The following is a 21,051-nucleotide window of genomic DNA, read 5'->3' as shown; positions in this document are numbered from 1 at the left end:
GTTGGTGCCAAGCTACTTCCATTTTCGAGTCAAGGAGGAATCAGATCTGGAAATGGGCGAGCTGGAGCCTTGATTTCGCCGTTGTAGGTCATGTAGTATGTAGTATCACGAAGCTGAACCGGGAATCATGTAGAAGAAACCCAGGGGCGAAGGACGTCTTTCATCTTCAGCTGTGAAACATACTTCACTCACTACAAGCCGACCAATGCTTCGTCTATTTGTCTCCATGTATTCCAGTGAACAAACTTCCCTTCCCTTTATTGTAGGCTCGCTGAAGGTACTAGGCGATAATCGACAGACATTACGGCTCTGCTTTCAGTCGGGAGAACAAATACGTGCCAGGGCCCTTTGTTAAAGAGTGTAGATTAAAGGTCTGGCATACTTGGTTCATCCCGCGCCGAAGCTTCACGCTTGCTAGAGGTCGAAATTGAAGATTTCATCAAGTCCCGTTGCACCAGTGAGGGCTCATGTGTGATTTGTGTAGAAGTGTGATAGCCATTACCAACGTAGCATATGAGGAATCTCGAGCCAGTCTTTCCCAGAGAAGTAAGTTAATTGAATGATAGCCTTTCATGAAGAACCTGAAAGTCATTCATTGCAGCGTTTAAGTCGTAAGCTCATTCTTGCATACAGGCTTTTCCAAAGCTTGATCCGAAACGCATGCATGACCGGGCGAATAGACTTTGCCCCCCGACTTCTCCAACCACTGAACTCCTTGAACTTGTACAAATCCTTTCAAGAACAGACTTGAAAGAATACGAAATGTCGAAAATGCAATCGAGTACAGTAGAAAACGCCAGCACCGGAGGCTACGAACCAAAGGCTGCCGGGAGAAATACACGGTGCATGGTTCAAACCGAAGGCTCATCATCATACGACCAAAGTATTCCCTGATTAGACTTCTCATCCCAGAGCCCCGAATCCTCTGTCTCGTCATTGAAGGCCATATGAAGCCCACTGCCTAATGTGAAAACGCAGCATGACCTGCAAAATATTGTTAGCTGGTGGAATCATACCAAGTCAGGTGGTAAGACATACACGGCGGATGAGACGCCAAGGAATGTCTTTACGCAGCTAACAAGCCCACCGAAGGGACAAAAGAAGAGACCCATGATTGATTGTGTATTAGTTTATAAGAAGATTGGAGAGCTTCGACAGTGGAGTGGCCGAAATTCGTTGCAAGGGATGGGACGGGGTGTAGATGAGTTCGTGTTTCGAGAGTAATCGTGAAAGGGATTTATGTGTCGAGAAATGACTGCTCGGAATGAAGAAAGATGCACGAGGTTTTATACTCACTTGGAGCCTGAAGGTAAAAGTTTTGTGTCTTGGGGAAAAAGGTTCCACAACAAAGTTCTGAAGATATTAATGTTCAACAACAGAAGGGCAAATTGGATCAAACTTTGCACTCTGTCTATGAAGAACCGCAACTCGGTAAAGAATTGGCTGAGTTATTCCGAGATTCACTGCTATGTCGACCAAAGAGTTACAAAACACACGCCCAGTGGGAAAAGGTAGAAGAAACACTCTATTCGAAGACTCTGGCGTGTCTTCCTATGCTGTCTTGTATCCCAAATGCTGATGATCCAGAGCGCCGAGCCTGTTTATAATAGAAAAGCTGGGAACAAAACCTCTACTCTGTTGTAGAAAAAGAGTTCTTGAGCCATGGCTCAGGACGGCGAAGATGCATCTAATGCTCCGTTCAAAGTCTTGCGGATCTCCCAGTCTATCCACCGAACGCCTCTAAGCGTAACTCTGACCTCGCTATGCTATCGACGAAAGACAAAACGAACGATAAAAAAGTAAAATAAATAAGGCCGTGGTCTCATCCAACCAGTGTCGTGTATGATCAAGAAGAAACTCTGTGTTGTCCAAATTACTCACGATGCTCGTGAGATTCATGCGACTCGTGGGGCTGGGTGATAGTCTCAGCACCCAATGACTTCTCTGTTGGCAAGACAATAGCTCGGTCCAAGGCATAGGGAAGTCCACGATGGCGTCCACGAATCATCATGGCGCAGATGATGAGTTTACTAAATGTCGTAAACTCGGTGCAAAAAGACGAATTGATGGTAGGATATCCTAAACTCAAGCCGACATTACAGCTAGGTCACGGTTAGTTCTGCTGATGATGAAGGGTGTCATCCTTACTATGCTGAAACGCCCTCAAACAACATTGGCCACATTGTAAATGCCTATTATGGTGAGTGTTGTATCCAATGCCTTGTGGAGCCATACTCACCGGATCATTGCCGTCCATGATCTTCTTGTGCTCAGCAATAGAGATACACAAAAGCCCAAGACAGATATACCACAAATCGAAACTCAGCTGGTTCCGGAGATGGGTTACAAAATATGAGCCGCCATCTTCCTCATCATATTGTAGACTATGCTCGTAAATGCCCAAAGAGCGCTCCTCATAGGTGTTTGAAGATCGAACGACGATTGAGATTGGGTATACGGAGATGTACATCATGATGAGCAAAGCCATTTGCACAGCCGGGTTAACATTGGCAAGGTTAAAACTGGCTGTACCAGTGTGCCGAGAACTAACAGCCTGAAACACGGCGGCGCAGAACCTCTGCCACCCAGGAAGTACCGTCACAGTCGAGTTGTCTAGGTCAAGGAGTATGATGAATAGAACATCAACGAGATTAAGGAGGGCAAGGATGCCAAAAAGCGCCCAGGTTGGCCCGCTGGGAAAAAGTAGAGTATAACATCGCCGTGGGTGATTGAGAAGAAAGTGCAACGGCTCTTGAAGGGAGGACTGCTTCGAGACGGCCTTCGAGGTAGCCCAAATAACTAGCCGGAGGAGGACAGGATAGAAGGTGTGGCCAGCCAGGGCGAGGGCGCTCATGATGAGCAGGGGAGCTGGAGCGTCATTGAAAGATATCATTGAGTCAGGAGTCAAGGTAAAACCCAAGTTGGTGATCATTGTTTGAGCAGAGTAGACTGCCCTATATAAAAGGTGAGAAGGACAGAAGCCATAACCCAGGAGGAAACTCACCACCAAATTCGATTTTGCCCGCACTTGTCAATGTACTCAACGTATTTGTTGGGAGCATGCTGAACCCATGCTATCAAGCAGACAGCCCCGAGGCAGTGAAGAAAAACATAGTAGCCTGTAGATATTAGCAGGCTGTCCCTGGCCAATTGCCCGAAGACTTACCAATAATTATCTTGAGTAGGAGCTTCAGGCTTTTGTACTCGATGCCACCCAGTTCCTCCCGGTCCTTAGACGACAAGTTGTGAAAGATGGAGTTACGCCCTATGGTAACCTCTCGAGATAAACGGGGAAAGTCACCCACGGCAAGTGTTGGTGCCCTGGCCAGCGGACGCTCCTTAGGCGCTTGAGCAGGATTGCCAATAACAAAGAGCGACGAAGCTACGGTAGCGACACGCTCGACAGAACGGACTTGAGCCAGACTAAGGCCAGCGCTGCGTCTACGGCGAAGGGTACCAACAGGCGTGGACTGAGTTCGCGAAATAGGTTCGATAACATCTTCTAGAAGGAGGGCTTAGCTCACGTCACATGCAATACATGCAGTAACAGACAGGGGTCGTACCATCTCGAGTATCTCGGCTGAACCGTCGTTCAGTATTTAGCTCGACAAAAGGAAGGCCTGAATATGTCAGTTGGTACGAGAAAAGGAGTGAATCGTGGGCGTACCTTGGTCTCGAGCGCGAGGGCCGGGGATATATAGAGTTGACTCCTGCTGCTCATGGCGAGGATGGTGATCGGTCGAAGGATCGAAAGTGATTCTTGTTTCGTGCTGGTCTCCCTCTTTCACCTTCTCTTCCTTAATTGTGGGTGAAAGAATGTCTACAGGCCGTTGGTGTGGATGATCAGGAGCTGGATCAGTCCGACTCCGAGCCTCGATCGGCGGGAGTGCATCCTGCTCCGCGACATTCTTATGAACGCGTTCTGTGACAGATCGTGCAAGTCCCGGTCTTTTATCAAGTACTTCCGAAAGAGGATTGTCAGCTGCATTTTCCGGGTCCTCCTTAGGATCCAGGTCCACTGGTCTGCGTCTGCTGAGTAGAGCAGGAGCTATATGGCGAAATGTCAGTAATGGCCGCCAAGTACAGGCGAGAACGAACTGACCAGCATTCTTGAGGTATCTTCGGAACCAGACAAGGCGCACCACTACAACAATGATATTGATTGTCACAATGTTGCAAACCAGGGGAACGAAGTACAGAAACAGCTGCTGGTACGTCTTCAGTACAGGAACATCGACTCTGTAGTGGAAACGGTTAGCACCGTTGAAGCCCACAAGTGTTGTAGAAAGTGGCTCACGTAGTTAAACCGGTAACGGTCGAGGCGCTAACGCCAAAGAAATAGGCATCGATTGCACTCAGCTTGCCTTCCGGATAGATGAACAAGAAGCTCGACAGACCCATGCAGATGATGTAGATGTCTACGTGCCGCCGAGTAGCGTTGTCAGCCGCATCCTATCAGCACCTTCTCAGTAGAACGGCACTCACAGTGTATTTTGACAAAATTGAGATTTGGGCGCCACATGTTCGTCTGTTTGGCGTTAAAACGCCCAAGACGATGCCCTAGTGAGAAGGTGTTTCAGGGCCGTTTGCAACTCGAACGGGCGTAAAGTCTAGATGTTCTGTGCCGTTTTCCGAGGAAAGTAAGTGAGCAGGTTGCAGACCAACTCGTTTGAGCAAGAAGAGAGTGCGAGCAGGCAGTGTTTGAGCGAATTATTGCCAAGCCGAGGAGCCGGGATGCTAGCTATGAAGGCATCTGCAATAGCGGAAGTGGTGCATTGACAATAGGACCCGGTGGGCTAACGCAGTGGCTGTAAGTGGCCACCACAATTTGCTGACAATAGACGGGACATTGTCACGGTATTGTTAAGGAAGAACCTCTTTGCCCAGGGTAGTATCCGGTAGTCATCGAGCACGGCCGATAAGAACCGCAGGGGAATAGCGGTAAGGGACCCTGAGTGTACCATACATATGTACAGTAGAGGAGGCCTCGCGATACCTGATTTGGCTGATATAACGTCACTTGCAGGCCGTTTCATTGAGAGCAGCTGGGTGCTTTGTTTGATGACTCCCTGATTGGGCTTTAGGCGGTGGCAGTGCAAGATTAGCTGGGTCTGCATCACATGCCTAAACCTTCGGGGGTAAAGAGATAACTTTATAGCGGATACAGTTGTAGGGAGGTGTCTCTAGCGCTGTTGTTTAATTGAACGCATCGTATTTTCTGTCAGCTCCATGCATCAACACATTGGGGATCGCTATTGAGTAACTGTCCCAATGGAGTGCAACGTGAAGTTGCACAGGGCGTGGACATGAATACGAGGCTGGGTAATATCCGTGCCTGAGTCATGCTGCTTCTGTCATCCATGTCTTGAACCTCGAAAACAAATCTTAATACTGAAACATCAACATTCGAATTGAGGTTGAGATGATCAAGCAAGATTAAAGATTGGATGTCAACGCCAAGCTCAAATGCCAAGCGCCAAGATCAGATCAACTGTAAGTGCTCGCGCGAACAGACAGGGAAGACACATTATGTCATCCCTCATCGAAAAGTGGAGAAGCACTCTAATCGCGCTCACGAAGCGCGTCGCAACACGAGCTTTGGCTTGGGTCATACATCATCATGCGAATCGAGTAAACAACAAAACAAAATTCAACCTCAATTTTCTTTCTCTTCTTGACAATTCAATCTCTTATCAATGACCCATCTACAGCTTCGCCTTTAGCAATGGATTACAACTTTGGCCAGGACCCCCCCTCCGGCTCTGGCTCCGGATCCTCAAATTGGCTTGGGTTTGCTCAGCGCGTCGCTGTCGCTTCTTCGTCGCCTGGTGTGCCCAACACCATGCCCGAGGCTGATGATGCTTCTTTCGCCGAATCATATCGCCCAGAGGCTTCCCCTTTATTCAACCCTCTTTTCATGCCCCGAAACCCGGCTCCTGAAGGTGCACCCTCGACTGCTTTAAGCCCTGGTCCTCCTCCTAGCTGGCCCTGGCAGCGCGATACAACCTTCAACAGCGACGGTCTCGAGTCCCCCGATGTCTCTGCTCTTCCTGAGCAGCCTTCGCGTTATTCTAAATCGCCTGAAGATGATACGCCACAAGAATCCGCTACCGTTGAGGAACCTACCGATGCGCTTCATATTACTTCCCCCGAACGCGCCCCATTCTCGCCGCTGCAAGAATCTGCTGCACGCACGCAAGAGAACTCGATCATTCAGTCAAATACCACCGAAGAAGGGGCCGCAGAAGCAGGCGTTGATCCTGAGCCAGTTGTAGTGGAGTCACGCGTTGAGATTCATGAGTATACCGAGACCATTGTCCAGTCCTCAGAAAAGGAGCCCGAAGAATTACTTTCCCAGCAAGAACTTGACAATGTTGCCGCAAATGGTGAAGCCGATCGCGTTGAGGAAACACCCACCCAGACACCCATCGAGCAAGCCGCCGACGATAACAGGGCCACTGATGGCCAACAAACCCCAGGACAAGATCAATCCAAATCACCAGAGATCGCCTCAGCCCCTGCCACAGGACCTAGTTCGCTTAAGAGCGCGTTGCTTTCGGTTGGCAGAGGTATCATGAAGCGCATGTCAGCGCCACCTCCTGCAGTCGTGGCGACACCTCAACCAGATGAGTCTCAGAATCGAAGAGCTACCTCGACACAATTAGAACAACAGACCGAAAGAGCTAGTTTCACTCCCTCCCTAGTCGTTGAACTGAAATCAATGTCAGAGCCTGAAAAGGCAACATTCAATTCCCAAGCTCCTGCGCCTGAGGACGGACCGCCACCTGCTGAAGAACCTGCGCCAGCATCTGCAAAGCGGAGCCGACGAAGCACACAAGGGGTTGTGGAAGAGGCTTCGGGGTCTGCTACAAAGCCGACTCGTGGCCGCCGAAGCATTGCTTCTGCGCCAGCATCACCCGTGGTTAAGAACGCTCCTTCGTCAGCCCAGAAACGAACCCGCAAGTCCATGCCTGCAAGTGTTCTCGCGGATCAGACCCCCCAAAAACGAGGACGCCCACGAAAGAGCAATGCTGTAGCCACTCCAGCCGCGCCCCCAAGCACCGCAAAGAGAGGCCGACCCAGAAAGTCGGATGCCACTCCAATCACTGTTCCTAGCGCATCCAAGCCCTTGTCTGCTAGAGGCCGCCGCGTTGCCAGCGCTAGCAAGGCTGTAACGACACCTCGAAGAGCTACGACAGCCCGGACACCTAAGACAACAATTGGACTCCGTGCCGCAGCGACTCCTACGACAACACCAAAGCCACGTGGCAGGCCACCGAAGAACCCTCCTCAACCAACAGAAGAGGAAGAAGAAGTCGAGCCAGAAGTGGAAGCACCCAAGCGTGCTGGTCGGGCAAAGCGAGGTGCCGATTCGACTGATGATGCTCCTGCCACAAAGAAAAGCACACGCACAGTCAAGCCACGCACAGTTCCCTCTCCAGCCAAGCGAGGCCGAGCTACAAGAAAGCTTGCTGCTGCTCTCCCTCCAGCTGAGAAAGCAGAACCTGTCACAAAACGTGGTCGCCGAACTGCAGCTGCGCCCAAAGAAGAAGCGCCCGCCGAAGCTCCCAAGAAACGTGGTCGCCCTGCTACTAAGGCTGAGGCGCCAGCAGCTGAGGAGTCTGCTCCAGAGCCCAAGACGCGAAAGCGAGGTCGTGCTGCAGCTGTCGAGGACACCGTGGCTGAAGAGCCGGTGCCCAAGAGACGTGGCCGTGTTGCTAAGTCTGCCCCAGAAGGAAAAACCAGCACCGGCTCCCAATCGACGTGGAAGGGCAGCTGCCTCAAAGGCTGTCGAAGAGGCCGTAGCTGAGCCTGCACCTACAAAGAAGCGTGGAGCTGCCAAGACAGCTACTAAGTTGGCCGAGAATGCTGCATCTGGACCCGAGTTGGCCCCCAGGAAGCGAGGACGCGCAGCTGCTTCAGCCAAGGCCGCTGAAGTTGTCCTTGCTGAGACCGCCACCACAAAGCGTGGTCGTTCTAAACGCACAGCACCCGAGCCTGAGCCTGAAGTTGAAGCACCTGAACCTGCGACCAAGAAGCGCCGTACAACACGCAAAGCCGAGGAGCCAGTTGTTGAGGAACCAAGCAAATCTACAGGCCGAAAGACAGGACGGCCTGCAAAGGCTGCCAAGGAAGTTGTGGAAGAGCCCGCACCCAAGCGTGGCAAGTCTACTCGCTCCAAGGCCGCCGAACCTGAAGAACCAAAGCCTACTGCCAAGCCTCGTGGTCGAGCTGCCGCGAAGAAGGCACCAGAACCTGCTGTCGAGGCCGAGACTGAGGCTGAACCAGAGAGGCCCAAGGCTCGTGGTCGGCCCACAAAGGGAAAGGCTGGGAAGGGCGAGCTTCCAAGCTCAAAGGCTGCTGAAGCTCCCGCCGCAAAGCGAGGACGAGGAGCAGCCAAAGCCACAGCCACCAAGGTCAAGGGTTCTGCACCTACAGGCGTGACCAAGACGGGCAGGGCAGCACAAACTGGTGTCCGAAGAGGACTGCGATCAAGGGGCTGAATTAATGTCTAATATACACATGCAAAACTTTTGTTTCGGCGATAAAGGATGGTAGCGTGGACATCTGGTTTTTGAGGTTTATTGTAAATTATGATATTCGGGATGATCAGGCATGGTTTAGGAAAGGTATTACGAAAGCACTGGTATGTAGTACATGGAATAGCAGCGAGTTCGCGTATATGCTTCTGGTTCATCTGGGATCAAAGTGCTAAAGAATTGCAATATTTTCATTGACTTATAAGGTAATAAAGCATCACATCACAACAAAATAGAACCACCAACAAACAGACTGGTATCTTGAAAACAAAAGAGAGAAAACACAAAATCACTCGTAAAGATCCTTATCGACATCGCCATCCTTGTTCGAATGCGGGCTCGTTACCTTGATACCATTCTCCAACCGCGACAGCGTCATGATATACCCCTTGTGATCGCACCAGCTGCGCACCATCTTGACAGCTGTCTTGATCTCTCGTCCATTGAGTTGCCAGAGTGACAATTCTGCAATGTCCTCGTCATCGAGCGGCTTGTCTTCATAGGTTGCGGTGATCTCTCCTCCAGCATCTTCGTCTGTGCCGTCGTTCCTAGGCGTGGTGGAACCCGTGGCAGGAGATTCGTCCGTGACATCTGTGATGCGGTTACTGTCAGGCAGACGTTGGAGGAACTTGCGCCAAACGGTCTCGCGAGCCTCACGAGTGAGAGACTTGAAGAGGAGATGCAAGCTGACTCGGCTGCGGAACGCAGTATCAATGGTATGGTACAGGTTGGTGGTGAGGAAGATGATGCCGCGATAGTACTCGAGCTCGCGAAGAAAGATGCTGACAAGTTCATTGCGATGAATGTCATTGGGGTTACGCTCTGCCATGAAGACGTCCGCTTCGTCAAGCAGGATGACAGCGTTCCACTCCGTAGCCATCTCAAACACTCGCTTGATGTTTGCACCCAGAGCGGCAGCATTAATACCCAGATCCTCAGCCTGCAAGTAGAAGAGAGGACGATGGGTGCGATCCGCAATCGCTTCGGCCATGAGGGTCTTTCCTGTTCCAGGAGGACCAGACAGAAGCATGATGAGACCTTGGCCCTTGCCGACAATTACATCTTCCATAGCCGTTTTGGCGCCGTTGGCAAGGCTGTGATTCTCAACGAACGACAGCACTAAATCCTTTTGCTGTTCGTCAAAGACGAGGTGGGAATACGCTTGATCGTTCCAGACAATGGGCTCAAGATCCTCGACATAGAAATAAACTATAAATTATTAGCACAAGCACAGAACATCAGGCATCAGTGATCTCACCCCAGAGCTTGTTCTTCAAGGCGTATCCACCAATCAGCTCGGTCATGAATGCAAGCTCTTTGGGCTTCTGAAGAAGCTCTTCTCTGTTCTTGGTCTGATCCTCCTCATTGAGCCTCTTCTGCTGTGTCTTGGGGTGTTTGCCTTCAGGCTTGGCGTCGGCGAGATCCTGTCTACGGCGGCGGCGCGATACATCAACCACCTCGATCTCTGGGTCCTTATTTTCGCGCTTTCCTTGGGCAAGGTGGTATTTGTTATATCCGACCACATCGACTAGGATACGACACTCCACGTTATGCTTTTCAACGCCAGATTCTCCCGGGTGCAGAGCAATGCCGTTGTATGAGCAGTACGTCAAGCCCTGTAGGTCAAGAACTTTGCGGCCCCGCGACACCAAGCGCTGTTCAATAGCATCCTTTTCTGGATGCCTTTCGAAAGGGTAATGGCGAAGGTCACGAATGGGCTTGTTTCCAGCGAACTCGTTGATCGTAAGCGACTTCTTCCTCCAGATGAACTCCTCGCCATTGAAAGCCATGACTTTGGCCGTCAGGACGAGCTGCATGACACCTTCATTGGTGTCGTACTCCGTACCATCCACCTTTGCAATGAACTCGGAGTTCATTCCATAGCTGTAGGCTGTAGAGTCCCTGGGGAATAGAGTCCAGGCCGTTCGGAAGTCAATGAGATCCTTGTCAAGCAAATTCCGTCGCTTGATCTTGAGATCGCGGAAGATCTCATCAAGAACTCTGAGGAACAGTTGCAGATATCCCTTCAGCGGGTCGTCCTGCTTGGTATTGCGATACAAGTCTCGGATCTCATCTTGACAGAACCACAGAGGGCGGAAAGGCTCTTTGAAGACCGCGGTATCATGGACATCGAGATGGAGGTTCTCCTTCTTCAGGATAGGCTCGATTGCGCTAACAAGAAGAGGGTTCTGGACATCGACTTGGTGGTACTTGAGAGGGTATCGGTTTGAGATAGCGCCCTTCTGGATGTCTTTGATCTTGTACACCTTAATGGCAACACGGTCTCGAGCCTTGGCAATGGCCTTGGACACTTGCTTGGGTGGGAAGTCTTGCCAGTCCCAATCATTCCTTGCAGGGTCCGAGTTCTTTCCCTCGTAGAGGGTTTGTATGACGGTGTCGGCACCAAACGACGGATCTTTGTTGTTTATCTCCTCGGGCTCCTCCTCCTTGTACTCTTTCTCAAGATCAAGTGGCTCATCGAGAGGGGATTTCTTGCGATGGAGAAGCTTGTACTTCCATTTCCATGCCATGTCAGAAATGTTTTCGCCAACGTTTTCGAGCATGCTGAACCGAGATCTTCTGGCGTATCGGGTGGAGGAGGAGGAAGAGGAGGATGATGAAATGGTGGAGGATGAGTATCGCCTGAGAGGAGGAGGCGGAAGGCGGGTCATATTTGACAATAGATGAGGTGCCTGATTAAAATTCAAAAACGTCCTAGCAGGGGAGAAAGAGAAGATAAAACAAGCCTGGGCTTAGAGTGTAGATCCAGCGCCAGTAAATCACAGTAAATACAGCCGACTTTTGGCTTCCAAGGACAGGATTGGCAGGGATGGGATCCAATCCGATAGCTTAGGACTTGCTGATGCCTGGTGCCATTGCTGCCTCACCGTTGGCCTTGACGCCATTGTCAGCCATTGCTTGCGGCAGCAGGTGAAGCTGCATGCACAGGCACATGTAAAGGCAGTCCGCAAAAAGGCGTCTTGGTTGTTGGGTAAAGACATAGCCATGACCCGCCAATTGTAGCTTGATAGACCTCTGACTGGTCATTACTTTGAAAGACGGGAGACAAATAACAAGAAAGTGATGTCTATCAATGCATGATTGTTGGTTGTGTTACGTGCATCATTTGAAACGTTGATCTCAGTGGCCAGAATCAAAGTGAGGTGATGTTTGCCGTCCATCCCATCCCATCCCTTGGCCTAGGACTTACAGCTCAAAAGCCCCTGTGGGGGCCCCTGTAAGTCCTGACTCCTCCCCGGACCCGCTAAGGAAGCTTGGGCCTCTGCCTAACATGGCCCCACTTGGCAAGTGCAGGTAGCTGAAAGAAAAGAGGCCCCAAGATGATCAAACTGACAGTGATAACTAGGCTTGTGCTTCGGAAGTTACCTGTATTATTTTGTCTACACCTCTTGCATTTTCAGCCCTACTTCGCCCAGCTCCCGCACAAGGCACCCACATTCGATAGCTCAGGAGGCTCAACACAAGGCACTTCATGAGGCAGCATCATATCATCAAGGACGGGGAGTGAGCTTTGCCGCTCCATACGAGGAAAAGAAAGTTCCCAGATTCATGTCGTGTGCTACTATAGCCAAATCGATTCACTCGCTAGTCTCCTGATACGATGCTGTTGATGGTTGTCTGCGTAACATCATCTGCAAATCAGAGGAGAGAGGCAGAGCTTGAATTGACTTTCACTGTACACATCCTCCAAGCGACCAATTAACTTTGGGCAATAAGGTAGAGTTCGATGAGCGGCAGAACAGCGACAGACGCTGGGCTCCTGGCTGGAAATGCCATCTCTCCGTCGCCTTTCTTCAATCGTCTGCGGAGCAATGCCTCAAATTGAATGGTCATGAGTTGCAATAATTGACAAGAATTCAACAAGCGGGTTTAGCTCAGTTGGGAGAGCGTCAGACTGAAGTCAAACTTCAATCAATTGATATCTGAAGGTCATGTGTTCGATCCACATAAACCGCAAGTTAATTTTTTTTGGTGTCTAGCACGATAACAAGTGGGGAGGCCAGCGGACATGAAGTCGTTATCAGCAGGAACCGACCGACATGCTGTTGTATTCTTTTCGATGTTACCTGGTTATTAGTAGGAAAGAGAGTTCTGCCTTTTTCTTCTTTCAGTGCATGCATATCATCTATGCTGTTCTGCCAACCGTACGTAAATGCTTTACAATTCCCAAGTGTCGATGTTGATGAAGATTGCAGCCAAATTCTAGTACGTCAATGCCAGAATTGGATCACTAGCACTTCATCCTTCTTGCTGTTGGACTCTCGTTCAAAATGCTGGGCATTATCGACCGAATTGCTCTCGGGTTCGGCGCTTGCACTTCACAAACGACACGTCCCAGAAGTGGCCTTTGCTGGACGGACTTACACGCCACGTCCATTGATCCATCATTGCATGGGCAATGATGACCAGCGCAGATTCGCACGTCATTGTATATCCGACCTCATCAAGTCGCTGAGTCCTTGTGGCCAGCCAGGCCTTTCTGAAAAAGCACATCGCCTGCCAAACTGTGAACCGACGAGCCATGTTTCGCCATGAACAGTCTGAAAGTAAAAGCATTTATCAAGTTCAACAGGCTTTTTGACACGGAAATTGGAATGAAAAATTGATTAATGTACAGATACTGTGCTGACATCCTGGAGCTGTGCAAATCTCGAGGTCATGGGCCCCGACGAAGCCTTGCGTATCGGATAGTTCTGATATCCACTAGTCCTACAAAGACATGACTAAATGTCTATCATTGAATGAGAGGGAGGCGAGCATACATTGCCTGAGGAAATTGGTACGACTTCCTCAGGCCAGCACTCGTAAACTCGGCTAGTTGTCCTTCAGTTCGTTCTCGTGTTGTCGAATCGACTCCTCTAGTCGAGGAAGAAGCCATGGATGGAGGGATAAGCAACTCGACATCTCAAGTAAATTTCGAAGATATTATCAGGCGTTGGAACGAGTCGAAGAAGCATGGAAAAACTTGAATCCACGGTGAAGATGACATGGTATGCATCCATTCTGATAGATGCCATGACTACGAGTCAGAGAGGCTTTAGTCTGAATTGTCTGTCTATCACTGTCTCGGCAGGAATTCTCTCATTAATCTCACACAAGATGGCATTCTTCAACAATTCTCTCTGGACCCCCTGCCATCCTGGGCGTGGCGATGTTCATCCTGCCCCCACAAGCCTGAAGCTGAACTTGTCCCGATGTTCAGCAAGTGGCTAACCCATTTCGCTCTATTCTCTACCATAGAAATTGTGGGCATGCGTCTAGAAAACACCTGGTTGTTCTGTTTGCCGCAAGGGCGATTGGGTAATGAATGGTCTTTACTACCAGGTCAAAGGACTGACGGCTGTGACAGCTGTGAAACCCCACGCACAATTCCGCAGAGGTACATACGTTGGAAGATGCAGAGCAAATTACTTGCAACAGCTCACCAAGTGGAGGGCCAGTGCGGTCTTGGGGATGGCGTTGCGATGCTCGCCCGGAACAGGGAAGTCACTGGGTGCTAGACAAGGGCAAATACCGAAGAAGGCATGGGATACCATAGCTCTTCGAACACAGTGCGATAGATTGCGCAGCATTGAACTCAGGATGAACAATCAACAGGGCAGGGTTGTCTACCTAGGTGGGATCGTAGAATGCCATCAGTGTATAGGGTCTTGGGTCTGAACTGAGAGAAATCCAGGGTGACACTCAACGGCAAGATGTCACATCTCTTTCTTGAAGCATACACCGCTTGTCTGTGGGCATCAAATCATTCACCAGGCCTGGTTAACAGTCACTGAAGCTGAAATACGGCGTCATCGGTCGATATCAAACGACGCATGCCTAGCAGCTGCTTGCCAGGTGCTACAATTCAGACACAGACAGCGTATGCCACCAAGCAACCATATCATCAAATATCAAATCGCAAACTTGAAATTCACTCTTACAAATAACGTTCCTTCGCCGATCCAAATATCCTTGACCGCAATTTGAGTTATTGTCTGACGGCAGGCTTTTCTACATCTTCTGCGCAGCTACCCGAGGGCCACGGCTGCAAACCGAGTGCTTCAACCACCGCGGCGTGAAAAGTTTGGCGACGCAAATTCTCAATGATATAGCTCAGTCTTTTCTAATTCTTTTTACCTGTTCACTATTGTTTCTATTCGGAACCCCGCTTCACACATCGGCTTCTATCAATGAAGACAGGATGAATGAATAGAAACGACCACTGCCATTGTTCAACGATAATTTTGCTGTTCACGGACCATTCAATTACGACAATACGCAATCTCAACTCTCAAATAAGGTGGACTATAAATTGTTCCTCGCTTCTACTGGCTTTCGAATCTTGATTCTCATCATCTCACTCAACTCTCCTCTACTGTACCCTACTTTATCGACACTTATCCAGCACATCAGAATTATTCATCTTCAAATCAACGTCACCACCAGTTCTATCTTGACTATTCTTCAAGATGGAAACGCCTCCCACTCCAACCACTCGTGAGAGTTCCAGCAGCCCTGATCTTGACGTTACTCCTCCGCCTTATCAGCTAAGCAGCCCATTCACAAGGCCTAGCACTATCAGCACAGGTTCCGAACTCAAGAACAAATCCCACATGCCGTTCTCACAGGCTGCTGGTGAATCACCTAGTCTCCACAGGGATCGAGGCCCTCTTCCCCAGGCCAATCTGAACGCTGTCATTGAGGAAACTCCCGCTTATCGAGCTCCTCAGTTCCGAACCGACCCAATCTCTATGTATATGCGCAACCATGAGCCTTGCAATTTCACGCCTCAAAAGCCTATGCCCTTCAACCCGAATGTGGCTGGGCTAGCTACATCAGCCAATCCTATCCGCCAGCCTGCTGTTCCTCCTCCCGACCATGCTGCTTCAACCAGAAGCCTGTTTCCTGGGGCCTTGGCTCCGTCTCCAGCCTTATGGGAAGGCCTCAGGGGGCACTTCAGCCAACTCGGAATCAACGAGCACCAAAGCATGGCTTCCCCAACAACTCTCCCCCCGGCTCGGACACCACCTACTCCCATCCAAGAGGCTCAGCGTCCTGTTCTCCCGTCCTGGCTCGAGGACGCTCTGAAGAAGGGACCTTTCCTCCAGAACCAAGACGACCATCGTCAAAAGTTGACTTTGGCTGCTCGTCAAGAAAATGCCCGTGGCTTCAGGCCCATGGCTGCTATTACTCGCCCTCCCAGTCACACGACCCGCGAAGATGAAGGGCGCGAGTCTATCTTCTCCGACAACTACAAAGGAGAACATAACACCCGAAATGCAAGCGCCTTGAGTCTCACCCCAGAGCAGAACTGCGCCCTTTGGTTGACCAATCTCCCACCTGATGTTACTCATCATGAACTGCTTGGACAGATCCGCAACGTCGGACGCATCTGGTGCTCTGTCATTAACGAGCCCGACTGGCAGCGCCACGAAACCGCAGCTGCAAAGGTCGTCTTCTTCACTCCCGGCCCTGCTCAGCTTCTCCTCTCCAAGTCTCTTACACAGGGTCTTAGTGTTCGCGGCTTCCCTGTGCGAGTCACTCACAACCGCGTCAAATATGGGAAACAAGCCATTATGGGACCTGCATCGCGTGTTCTCATCATCACTGGGAAAAGCACCTTTGTTAACCCCAGCTGCCTCACAGAGTTCTTCGAGGAACGCTTCGTCTTTGAGGTCGATGAGATCACCGAGCTCATTGTTCAGGGTGACGCTTCAAAGGGCGGTCGGTCTGTGGTCGAATATCGATTTGGAAGCTTCCGATGCCAGGCGCAAATGGGCAAGATGGCCTTGGAAAAGGATCGCCCACAAGGATTTGAGAAGGTTGAGTTCGGAGAGGATCCATGTGAGGTTGGCGACACCCTCTCTGCCTATGGTATTGCTGCGGAGCGTATTCAGGGAAAGGGAATGTGAGACTGAGAGATGAATGAAGAACACACGGATTTGTGTATGAGAATGGATTTCTGGATGGGGGTATTTATGTTATCTTGCTTGTTGGCACTGGGAGCTCTACCGCTAGCTCATACCCTCGAATGACTTCAGAACGCATCAGATAGATTACGACGTAAGACACTAGATGAATTAGATATTGTCAACAGTGTTGCTGTAATTAATTTCTCAACATAAAAGTAGAGATCTCCATGGCCCGAGTGAATGTTCATACCAGGCGCTTTCGCCTTTCAGGTGCTCCATGACCAGTAAGCAGCTATCGCAACGGCCATGTCCGTGTTCGATGTGGCTTCGCATTGACTTTACGATGGCCTATAATTAGTCGCTAGGGCTGAGCACTACCCAGTGACTTGCAGCGAATTAGCGTGCCCTTGGCGATCTGAGTTAACGTTGAACCGAGACGGTGGACACGCCACTTCCGACTCGATGTAACCATTCTGCACATGACAATCGTCATCCATGAACTAGCCATTAACGGCCTTCAAGCCATTATCTTGATGCTCGGAAACGTATGATGATTTCATCGTGAAGTTTATGATTGTTTGGTACAGAGAATAGACAGCCATGAATGAACTCCATCAACACCACCCAAGTCTAACAATGCTGGTATAACCCAATTGCAGAAAAAAAACAAAAGAAAACAACCGTAAAACATCTATCGTTTCAATGACTCATCCCACGGTAGCCACGTCTGGCGATCAAAAGAAGGCATGCACTTGACTTTCTCCGGCGGCTCGTACTGCCACTCAATATGGGCTTTATCCTCCTCCATATGCTGTATAACCTCATTCGTAAAGCCCTTCAACTTCTTGATATCCTTGCCTCTCGCATCTGTGTACTCCAGACTAATGCTGGGTACGACTGCGATCTTTCGGTAGCCCTTGTGCCACAGGTCTTTGCAGAACAATTGCGGCTCGCCTTGGAAGCATTCGTCCTTTTTGGGATCGCGGAACCGTAGGCCGCTGAGGATTGGAGCGGCTGAGAAGGCTGTTGCGCCGTTCCAGCAGGCGAAGACTTGGAAAGGAAGATGGGCGTCGTATCGCATTCGTGCTTCTCGGTTTCCTCTGAATAAGTCCCAGGCATTGTCCCATGATCCGTCTTCGGGGATGGGGAAGAATGTGTCTCCCGCTAGTGTTCGGGCGACCTGCAGTGTGTTAGTTTCTCACTGTGGTCAGAGAGATCGAGCCAAACTTACCCATACGTCGTAGAATGTGGGATCAGGACCAGCGTAGGTAAAGTCCATAGCGCAGGTCATATCGGCATTCAGCTTACGACGCTGAAGCGCAAGTTCAAGTAGATCATCCGGACAAGCAGCTACATCGTTGATGAAGAGGACAGTAGTGTCATCGGCAGCGGGAACCTTCTTCTTAAACAGCGGCTCCAAGGCCAAGTTTCGCAATTGGGCCAACTTGCGAATGCGAGGACCCTTGGACGGGTTAATCGCAGAGTTGTTGTAAAAGTAAGTAATTCCAAGCTCTTCGAGGAATGGGCGCAAGGCGACAAGAACGTCGGCAGTTCCATCGGGAGAATTGCCTTCGACGATTGAGAGGGCGCATCGTTCAGGTCCAAGGAATTGAATGGCCTCCACAATGCTGCCCATGAGGCGAGGAAGAAGGCCTACGACATTGCGCAAATTAAGGGCAAAGAAGAAGTCAATTGGATGCTCGTCGTTTTTGCCTCCGCGAGTGTCCTTCTTCTTTTGAAGGTCCTTGTATCGCTTGGTGTCCAAGGGAGGGCATTGAAGACGAGGGCGCTCTTTTGAAGTAGGATCGAGGATTGCGTGGATGTAAGGTGTAATGCGCTCGGTAGAGAGAACGGAGCCTGGGACATGTTAGTCACTCTTATCCAAAAGATCAAAGATAGCAACTCACCATTTGCGATTGGGATGGCAGATTTCGTAATTGTTGGTGACGGTGCTGCTGAAGTTGTAGAGGAGATCGTTGGTGTAGTATGTACCTCGATTGTACTTGTGGTGTGAGTGTCAAGTGTCGAATATGAAGGAGGTTCCTCAATAACAGGCGAGTCATCCAGAACTGACGTCGTACTCAAAGGTAAAGGTATTGTTTCCGTAGACGTGGTCTTAAGGGAGGAGGGGGCATGAAGCGGTAGGTATGCCTCAGATAATCTGGTTATATGATCTCGACCAAGATACAAGCTCGCTGTGACTAACAAGAAGCAGACGAGCGGGACACTCAGAACAAAAACCTTGCGATGCATTTCGTCAACACTTGGAGTCCATAACAGGGGAAAAAAAAAAAAAAAAAAAGGCATGAAGATGAGAAAGAAAAAGAAGGGGAAAACTAAAAGAACAATAATTAATTTACTCGCGCGGCTGAGAGAAGGGCGAGGCACAGCACCATCGCCTTGAAGGGAAGGGTTGGGTTGAGACACAAACGCCTCGTCCAGTACGAGGGCCCGCTAACAGACGCTAAAGGCCACACCCCGGCAGCGCCGTTTGAAGGCCGAGGGCACGTTACTGAGAAGCCTGGGCTGTCAGCGTCAGCGTCAGCGGTCAGCCCACCTCCACTGCTCAATATTCGGGGACCTCGTTTACACGGGAGCTAGCAGGGGCTTGATCTTGTAATCATTGGATTGGGTCAATATTATACGAAGTGTTCTAACTATTTGTGACGTGGTATCATGAGCTATCTGTGATTACATTCCGAGGTCAATTTGCTGACTGATTTGAGTCAGCGCAAACTCCCGTCAAGAGCACGATTGTCGGGGGGATATAAGCAGAGGCGAATCCTTCTCGTCTCAAATTTTACTTCTTCCTTCCCTTCATCTCATCTCAATTCGGCACGTTAGACCGAGCCTGTCATCTCATCATTGGAGCTTGGATGGGTTAATCACTCAACTTGCAGAAGACAAGGATCACAGACTCTGCAAGGGTTATGACAGTGGAACTTGCCGTATCGAGCCAAGTCAGATGCCAAGTCGTATCACCCAATGAAAACCGCGTTAAGATAACGATTTGCTGCAAGGAACATGGCATCGAATTCCGATGAAAACGGTCAAGGCCAACCGTCTAAAACGGTACTAACACGGCCGTTCGACGACACAACCAACACATGCGATCCTTGACAATCATCCTGGGTTGATGAATTGTACATTGGATTCAGCATGATAAGTCCCCACAGTTAAACAGAAGTAGGACATGAAAACAATTAAATTTGGCGTGTTTCTTCTCTGTCGCTGTTCAATTTCTTGCCTCTCTTCCCCCTCTCAGGTGAGACCAAACAGCCCAATATGCAGCAAATAATATGGATTCTCCAATTGTTTCAGTTATACATATGCCACAGCAATGCGCTCTACGCCGAGCTGCCCACTGCAACTGAGACATTGCAGCCCAGCCAGACGCCTCAGCGCCTTAAACAACGCGCTGTACCTTCTGAAATGATAACATGCGGTTACAAAATGGCGACCCAGCAGCTATGACAACAGCCGAGTCTGGCAGTGTGTGTCGCTTCAGTACCCAAAATGGCCTTTGGGGCATGTGTAAGAGTGCTGGCGGCTCGAAATGTATTCTTGCTGGGCGATGTCGTGACCAGCATGATTGATTAGATGGCTGCGGGAAGACAGAGAACCCCAAGTTCAGAATGACATCCTGGTACTATAGATCCATGAAGTGGCTAATGGATTGATAGCAAGAAGGTCGAACATTGCAGTTTTGCATACCTGATCATGGACGAAGGTCACAAATACACCTACGTCGCCTGCGATGCCGCCGCTGCAACAGATACCTATTACATCACTCCAGAAGTCCCGGCATTGACAAAAACCGTTTCACAAACGACATCGCCAAGTGAGACATCGAAAGCTTCCAGCGACATAACAGCTGTCACAGAGACAAGCACCACCTCGTCGGGAAGCGCCACAGAAGCCACTGCCGAGGTCTCTGATGACAATCGATCTGAATCGAGGAGTAACACGGGTGCAATGGTCGGCGGTGTCGTTGGGGGCCTGACTGTGGTTTGCGGAACTGCTGTTGCGGTTATATATCTACTTCGAAAGAGTCGTGCGCAGAAGCCGGAGACGATGCCAGAGACGGGGCAGGAGATGACCGAAGCACCGGGTCAGACAGAAACGGATAATGGACCCAAGGAGTTGGTTGGATCGAAGCCCTCTGATGCTCCAGCGGACCGTCAAACAGCCGAGTTACAAGGAACACTCGCTCCTCATCGGCCTGATCCCGTGGAACTACCCTAAGACGGAGTGACACGAGAGTGCCGAAAGATCAGTGACCACAAAAGACAATTCGAACTGATTCCCAGAACGACGAAAGATTCCTCGTGTTGATAGATTGCATTCAAGGTAGGAAGAGTGATATTAGGGTCGTTACTTGGCATGACAGCTTCTCAGTTCTGTAAACCTAATACAGTTGAGATGAGCTCACGCGATGTTCTTCTTGCCTTTATTTGAAAGCAGCAAGTGATTGCGGTTTATGAGTTTCATGTAAGCGGTTGTGAGTTTTCATAAACACATCATATCCGGTATTTCGTCCCAGTAAGGAGACATTCGTTCAGGATTGAGACCTGAAATATCCTTCGTAACAACCA

The 21,051-nt window shown here is 50.0% G+C and overlaps 8 protein-coding genes and 1 non-coding gene across 16 annotated transcripts; 4 read left to right on the top strand and 5 right to left on the bottom strand.

Moving 5' to 3' along the window:
• Positions 1 to 479: 479 nt before the first annotated feature.
• FOXG_20571 (uncharacterized protein) lies at positions 480 to 1,237 on the bottom strand. Its single transcript, XM_018400849.1, has 2 exons — positions 1,039 to 1,237; positions 480 to 984 (listed from the first exon to the last, which is right to left on the bottom strand). The coding sequence occupies exon 2, from the start codon at positions 935 to 937 to the stop codon at positions 605 to 607; it is 333 nt and encodes a 110-aa protein (XP_018249900.1). The 5' UTR covers positions 938 to 984; positions 1,039 to 1,237; the 3' UTR covers positions 480 to 604.
• A 101-nt stretch (positions 1,238 to 1,338) lies between these two features.
• On the bottom strand, positions 1,339 to 5,032 carry FOXG_11590 (uncharacterized protein). 7 transcript variants are annotated; one of them, XM_018391282.1, is made up of 10 exons: positions 4,486 to 5,032; positions 4,298 to 4,418; positions 4,103 to 4,239; positions 3,668 to 4,048; positions 3,564 to 3,620; positions 3,167 to 3,502; positions 3,005 to 3,119; positions 2,240 to 2,954; positions 2,149 to 2,192; positions 1,339 to 2,102 (listed from the first exon to the last, which is right to left on the bottom strand). In XM_018391282.1, exons 1-10 carry the CDS (start codon positions 4,520 to 4,522, stop codon positions 1,874 to 1,876), a joined length of 2,172 nt encoding a protein of 723 aa, XP_018249893.1. In that variant the 5' UTR covers positions 4,523 to 5,032; the 3' UTR covers positions 1,339 to 1,873. The 7 variants fall into 7 exon arrangements, with proteins under 7 accessions (XP_018249893.1, XP_018249894.1, XP_018249898.1 ...); XM_018391283.1 differs by having other exon boundaries at positions 4,298 to 5,032; XM_018391287.1 differs by having other exon boundaries at positions 1,339 to 2,192.
• Positions 5,033 to 5,250: 218 nt separating this feature from the next.
• On the top strand, positions 5,251 to 8,776 carry FOXG_11589 (uncharacterized protein). The gene is made up of 2 exons (XM_018391281.1): positions 5,251 to 5,493; positions 5,724 to 8,776. Exons 1-2 carry the CDS (start codon positions 5,448 to 5,450, stop codon positions 7,808 to 7,810), a joined length of 2,133 nt encoding a protein of 710 aa, XP_018249892.1. The 5' UTR covers positions 5,251 to 5,447; the 3' UTR covers positions 7,811 to 8,776.
• FOXG_11588 (uncharacterized protein) lies at positions 5,571 to 11,725 on the bottom strand. Its single transcript, XM_018391280.1, has 2 exons — positions 9,799 to 11,725; positions 5,571 to 9,749 (listed from the first exon to the last, which is right to left on the bottom strand). Exons 1-2 carry the CDS (start codon positions 11,210 to 11,212, stop codon positions 8,830 to 8,832), a joined length of 2,334 nt encoding a protein of 777 aa, XP_018249891.1. The 5' UTR covers positions 11,213 to 11,725; the 3' UTR covers positions 5,571 to 8,829.
• A 700-nt stretch (positions 11,726 to 12,425) lies between these two features.
• Positions 12,426 to 12,518, top strand: FOXG_20570. Its single transcript has one exon. It is a non-coding gene; the product is annotated as a tRNA-Phe (tRNA).
• Positions 12,519 to 13,168: 650 nt separating this feature from the next.
• Positions 13,169 to 13,440, bottom strand: FOXG_20569 (uncharacterized protein; the record flags this gene model as incomplete). Its single annotated transcript, XM_018400848.1, has 2 exons — positions 13,169 to 13,271; positions 13,325 to 13,440. 2 exons carry the CDS (start codon positions 13,438 to 13,440, stop codon positions 13,169 to 13,171), a joined length of 219 nt encoding a protein of 72 aa, XP_018249890.1.
• Positions 13,441 to 14,844: 1,404 nt separating this feature from the next.
• FOXG_11586 (uncharacterized protein) lies at positions 14,845 to 18,867 on the bottom strand. The gene is made up of 3 exons (XM_018391278.1): positions 18,364 to 18,867; positions 17,688 to 18,313; positions 14,845 to 17,636 (listed from the first exon to the last, which is right to left on the bottom strand). The coding sequence occupies exons 1-3, from the start codon at positions 18,761 to 18,763 to the stop codon at positions 17,148 to 17,150; spliced, it is 1,515 nt and encodes a 504-aa protein (XP_018249888.1). The 5' UTR covers positions 18,764 to 18,867; the 3' UTR covers positions 14,845 to 17,147.
• FOXG_11587 (uncharacterized protein) lies at positions 15,014 to 16,456 on the top strand (the record flags this gene model as incomplete). The annotated part of the gene is made up of 1 exon (XM_018391279.1): positions 15,014 to 16,456. One exon carries the CDS (start codon positions 15,014 to 15,016, stop codon positions 16,454 to 16,456), a length of 1,443 nt encoding a protein of 480 aa, XP_018249889.1.
• Positions 18,868 to 19,154: 287 nt separating the features above from the next.
• Positions 19,155 to 20,986, top strand: FOXG_11585 (uncharacterized protein). 2 transcript variants are annotated; one of them, XM_018391277.1, is made up of 2 exons: positions 19,155 to 19,721; positions 20,140 to 20,986. In XM_018391277.1, exon 2 carries the CDS (start codon positions 20,177 to 20,179, stop codon positions 20,699 to 20,701), a length of 525 nt encoding a protein of 174 aa, XP_018249887.1. In that variant the 5' UTR covers positions 19,155 to 19,721; positions 20,140 to 20,176; the 3' UTR covers positions 20,702 to 20,986. The 2 variants fall into 2 exon arrangements, with proteins under 2 accessions (XP_018249887.1, XP_018249886.1); XM_018391276.1 differs by having other exon boundaries at positions 19,155 to 20,084.
• Positions 20,987 to 21,051: the final 65 nt, after the last annotated feature.

This window comes from Fusarium oxysporum, chromosome 10 (genome assembly GCF_000149955.1).
Source record: "Fusarium oxysporum f. sp. lycopersici 4287 chromosome 10, whole genome shotgun sequence".
NCBI classification, from domain to species: Eukaryota; Fungi; Ascomycota; class Sordariomycetes; order Hypocreales; family Nectriaceae; genus Fusarium; species Fusarium oxysporum.
Note: the sequence above shows the minus strand (reverse complement) of the source record. Positions and strands in the feature narration are given on the sequence as shown.

Excerpts from the sequence above, each read along its gene's own strand:
- FOXG_20571 (XM_018400849.1), bottom strand. The coding sequence starts at position 937 with ATGACGAGACAGAGGATTCGGGGCTCTGGGATGAGAAGTCTAATCAGG.
- FOXG_11590 (XM_018391282.1), bottom strand. The coding sequence starts at position 4,522 with ATGTGGCGCCCAAATCTCAATTTTGTCAAAATACACT. Across the intron at positions 4,419-4,485 it reads CAATTTTGTCAAAATACACT|ACATCTACATCATCTGCATG; the intron begins GTGAGTGCCGTT and ends GGCGGCACGTAG. Across the intron at positions 2,193-2,239 it reads TCATGGACGGCAATGATCCG|GCATTTACAATGTGGCCAAT; the intron begins GTGAGTATGGCT and ends TCACCATAATAG.
- FOXG_11589 (XM_018391281.1), top strand. The coding sequence starts at position 5,448 with ATGTCAACGCCAAGCTCAAATGCCAAGCGCCAAGATCAGATCAACT. Across the intron at positions 5,494-5,723 it reads GCGCCAAGATCAGATCAACT|CAATGGATTACAACTTTGGC; the intron begins GTAAGTGCTCGC and ends CTTCGCCTTTAG.
- FOXG_11588 (XM_018391280.1), bottom strand. The coding sequence starts at position 11,212 with ATGACCCGCCTTCCGCCTCCTCCTCTCAGGCGATACTCATCCTCCACC. Across the intron at positions 9,750-9,798 it reads CTTGAAGAACAAGCTCTGGG|TTTATTTCTATGTCGAGGAT; the intron begins GTGAGATCACTG and ends AATAATTTATAG.
- FOXG_11586 (XM_018391278.1), bottom strand. The coding sequence starts at position 18,763 with ATGCCTTTTTTTTTTTTTTTTTTTCCCCTGTTATGGACTCCAAGTGTT. Across the intron at positions 18,314-18,363 it reads TGCCATCCCAATCGCAAATG|GCTCCGTTCTCTCTACCGAG; the intron begins GTGAGTTGCTAT and ends AACATGTCCCAG. Across the intron at positions 17,637-17,687 it reads CCACATTCTACGACGTATGG|GTCGCCCGAACACTAGCGGG; the intron begins GTAAGTTTGGCT and ends AACACACTGCAG.
- FOXG_11585 (XM_018391277.1), top strand. The coding sequence starts at position 20,177 with ATGGACGAAGGTCACAAATACACCTACGTCGCCTGCGATGCCGCCGCT.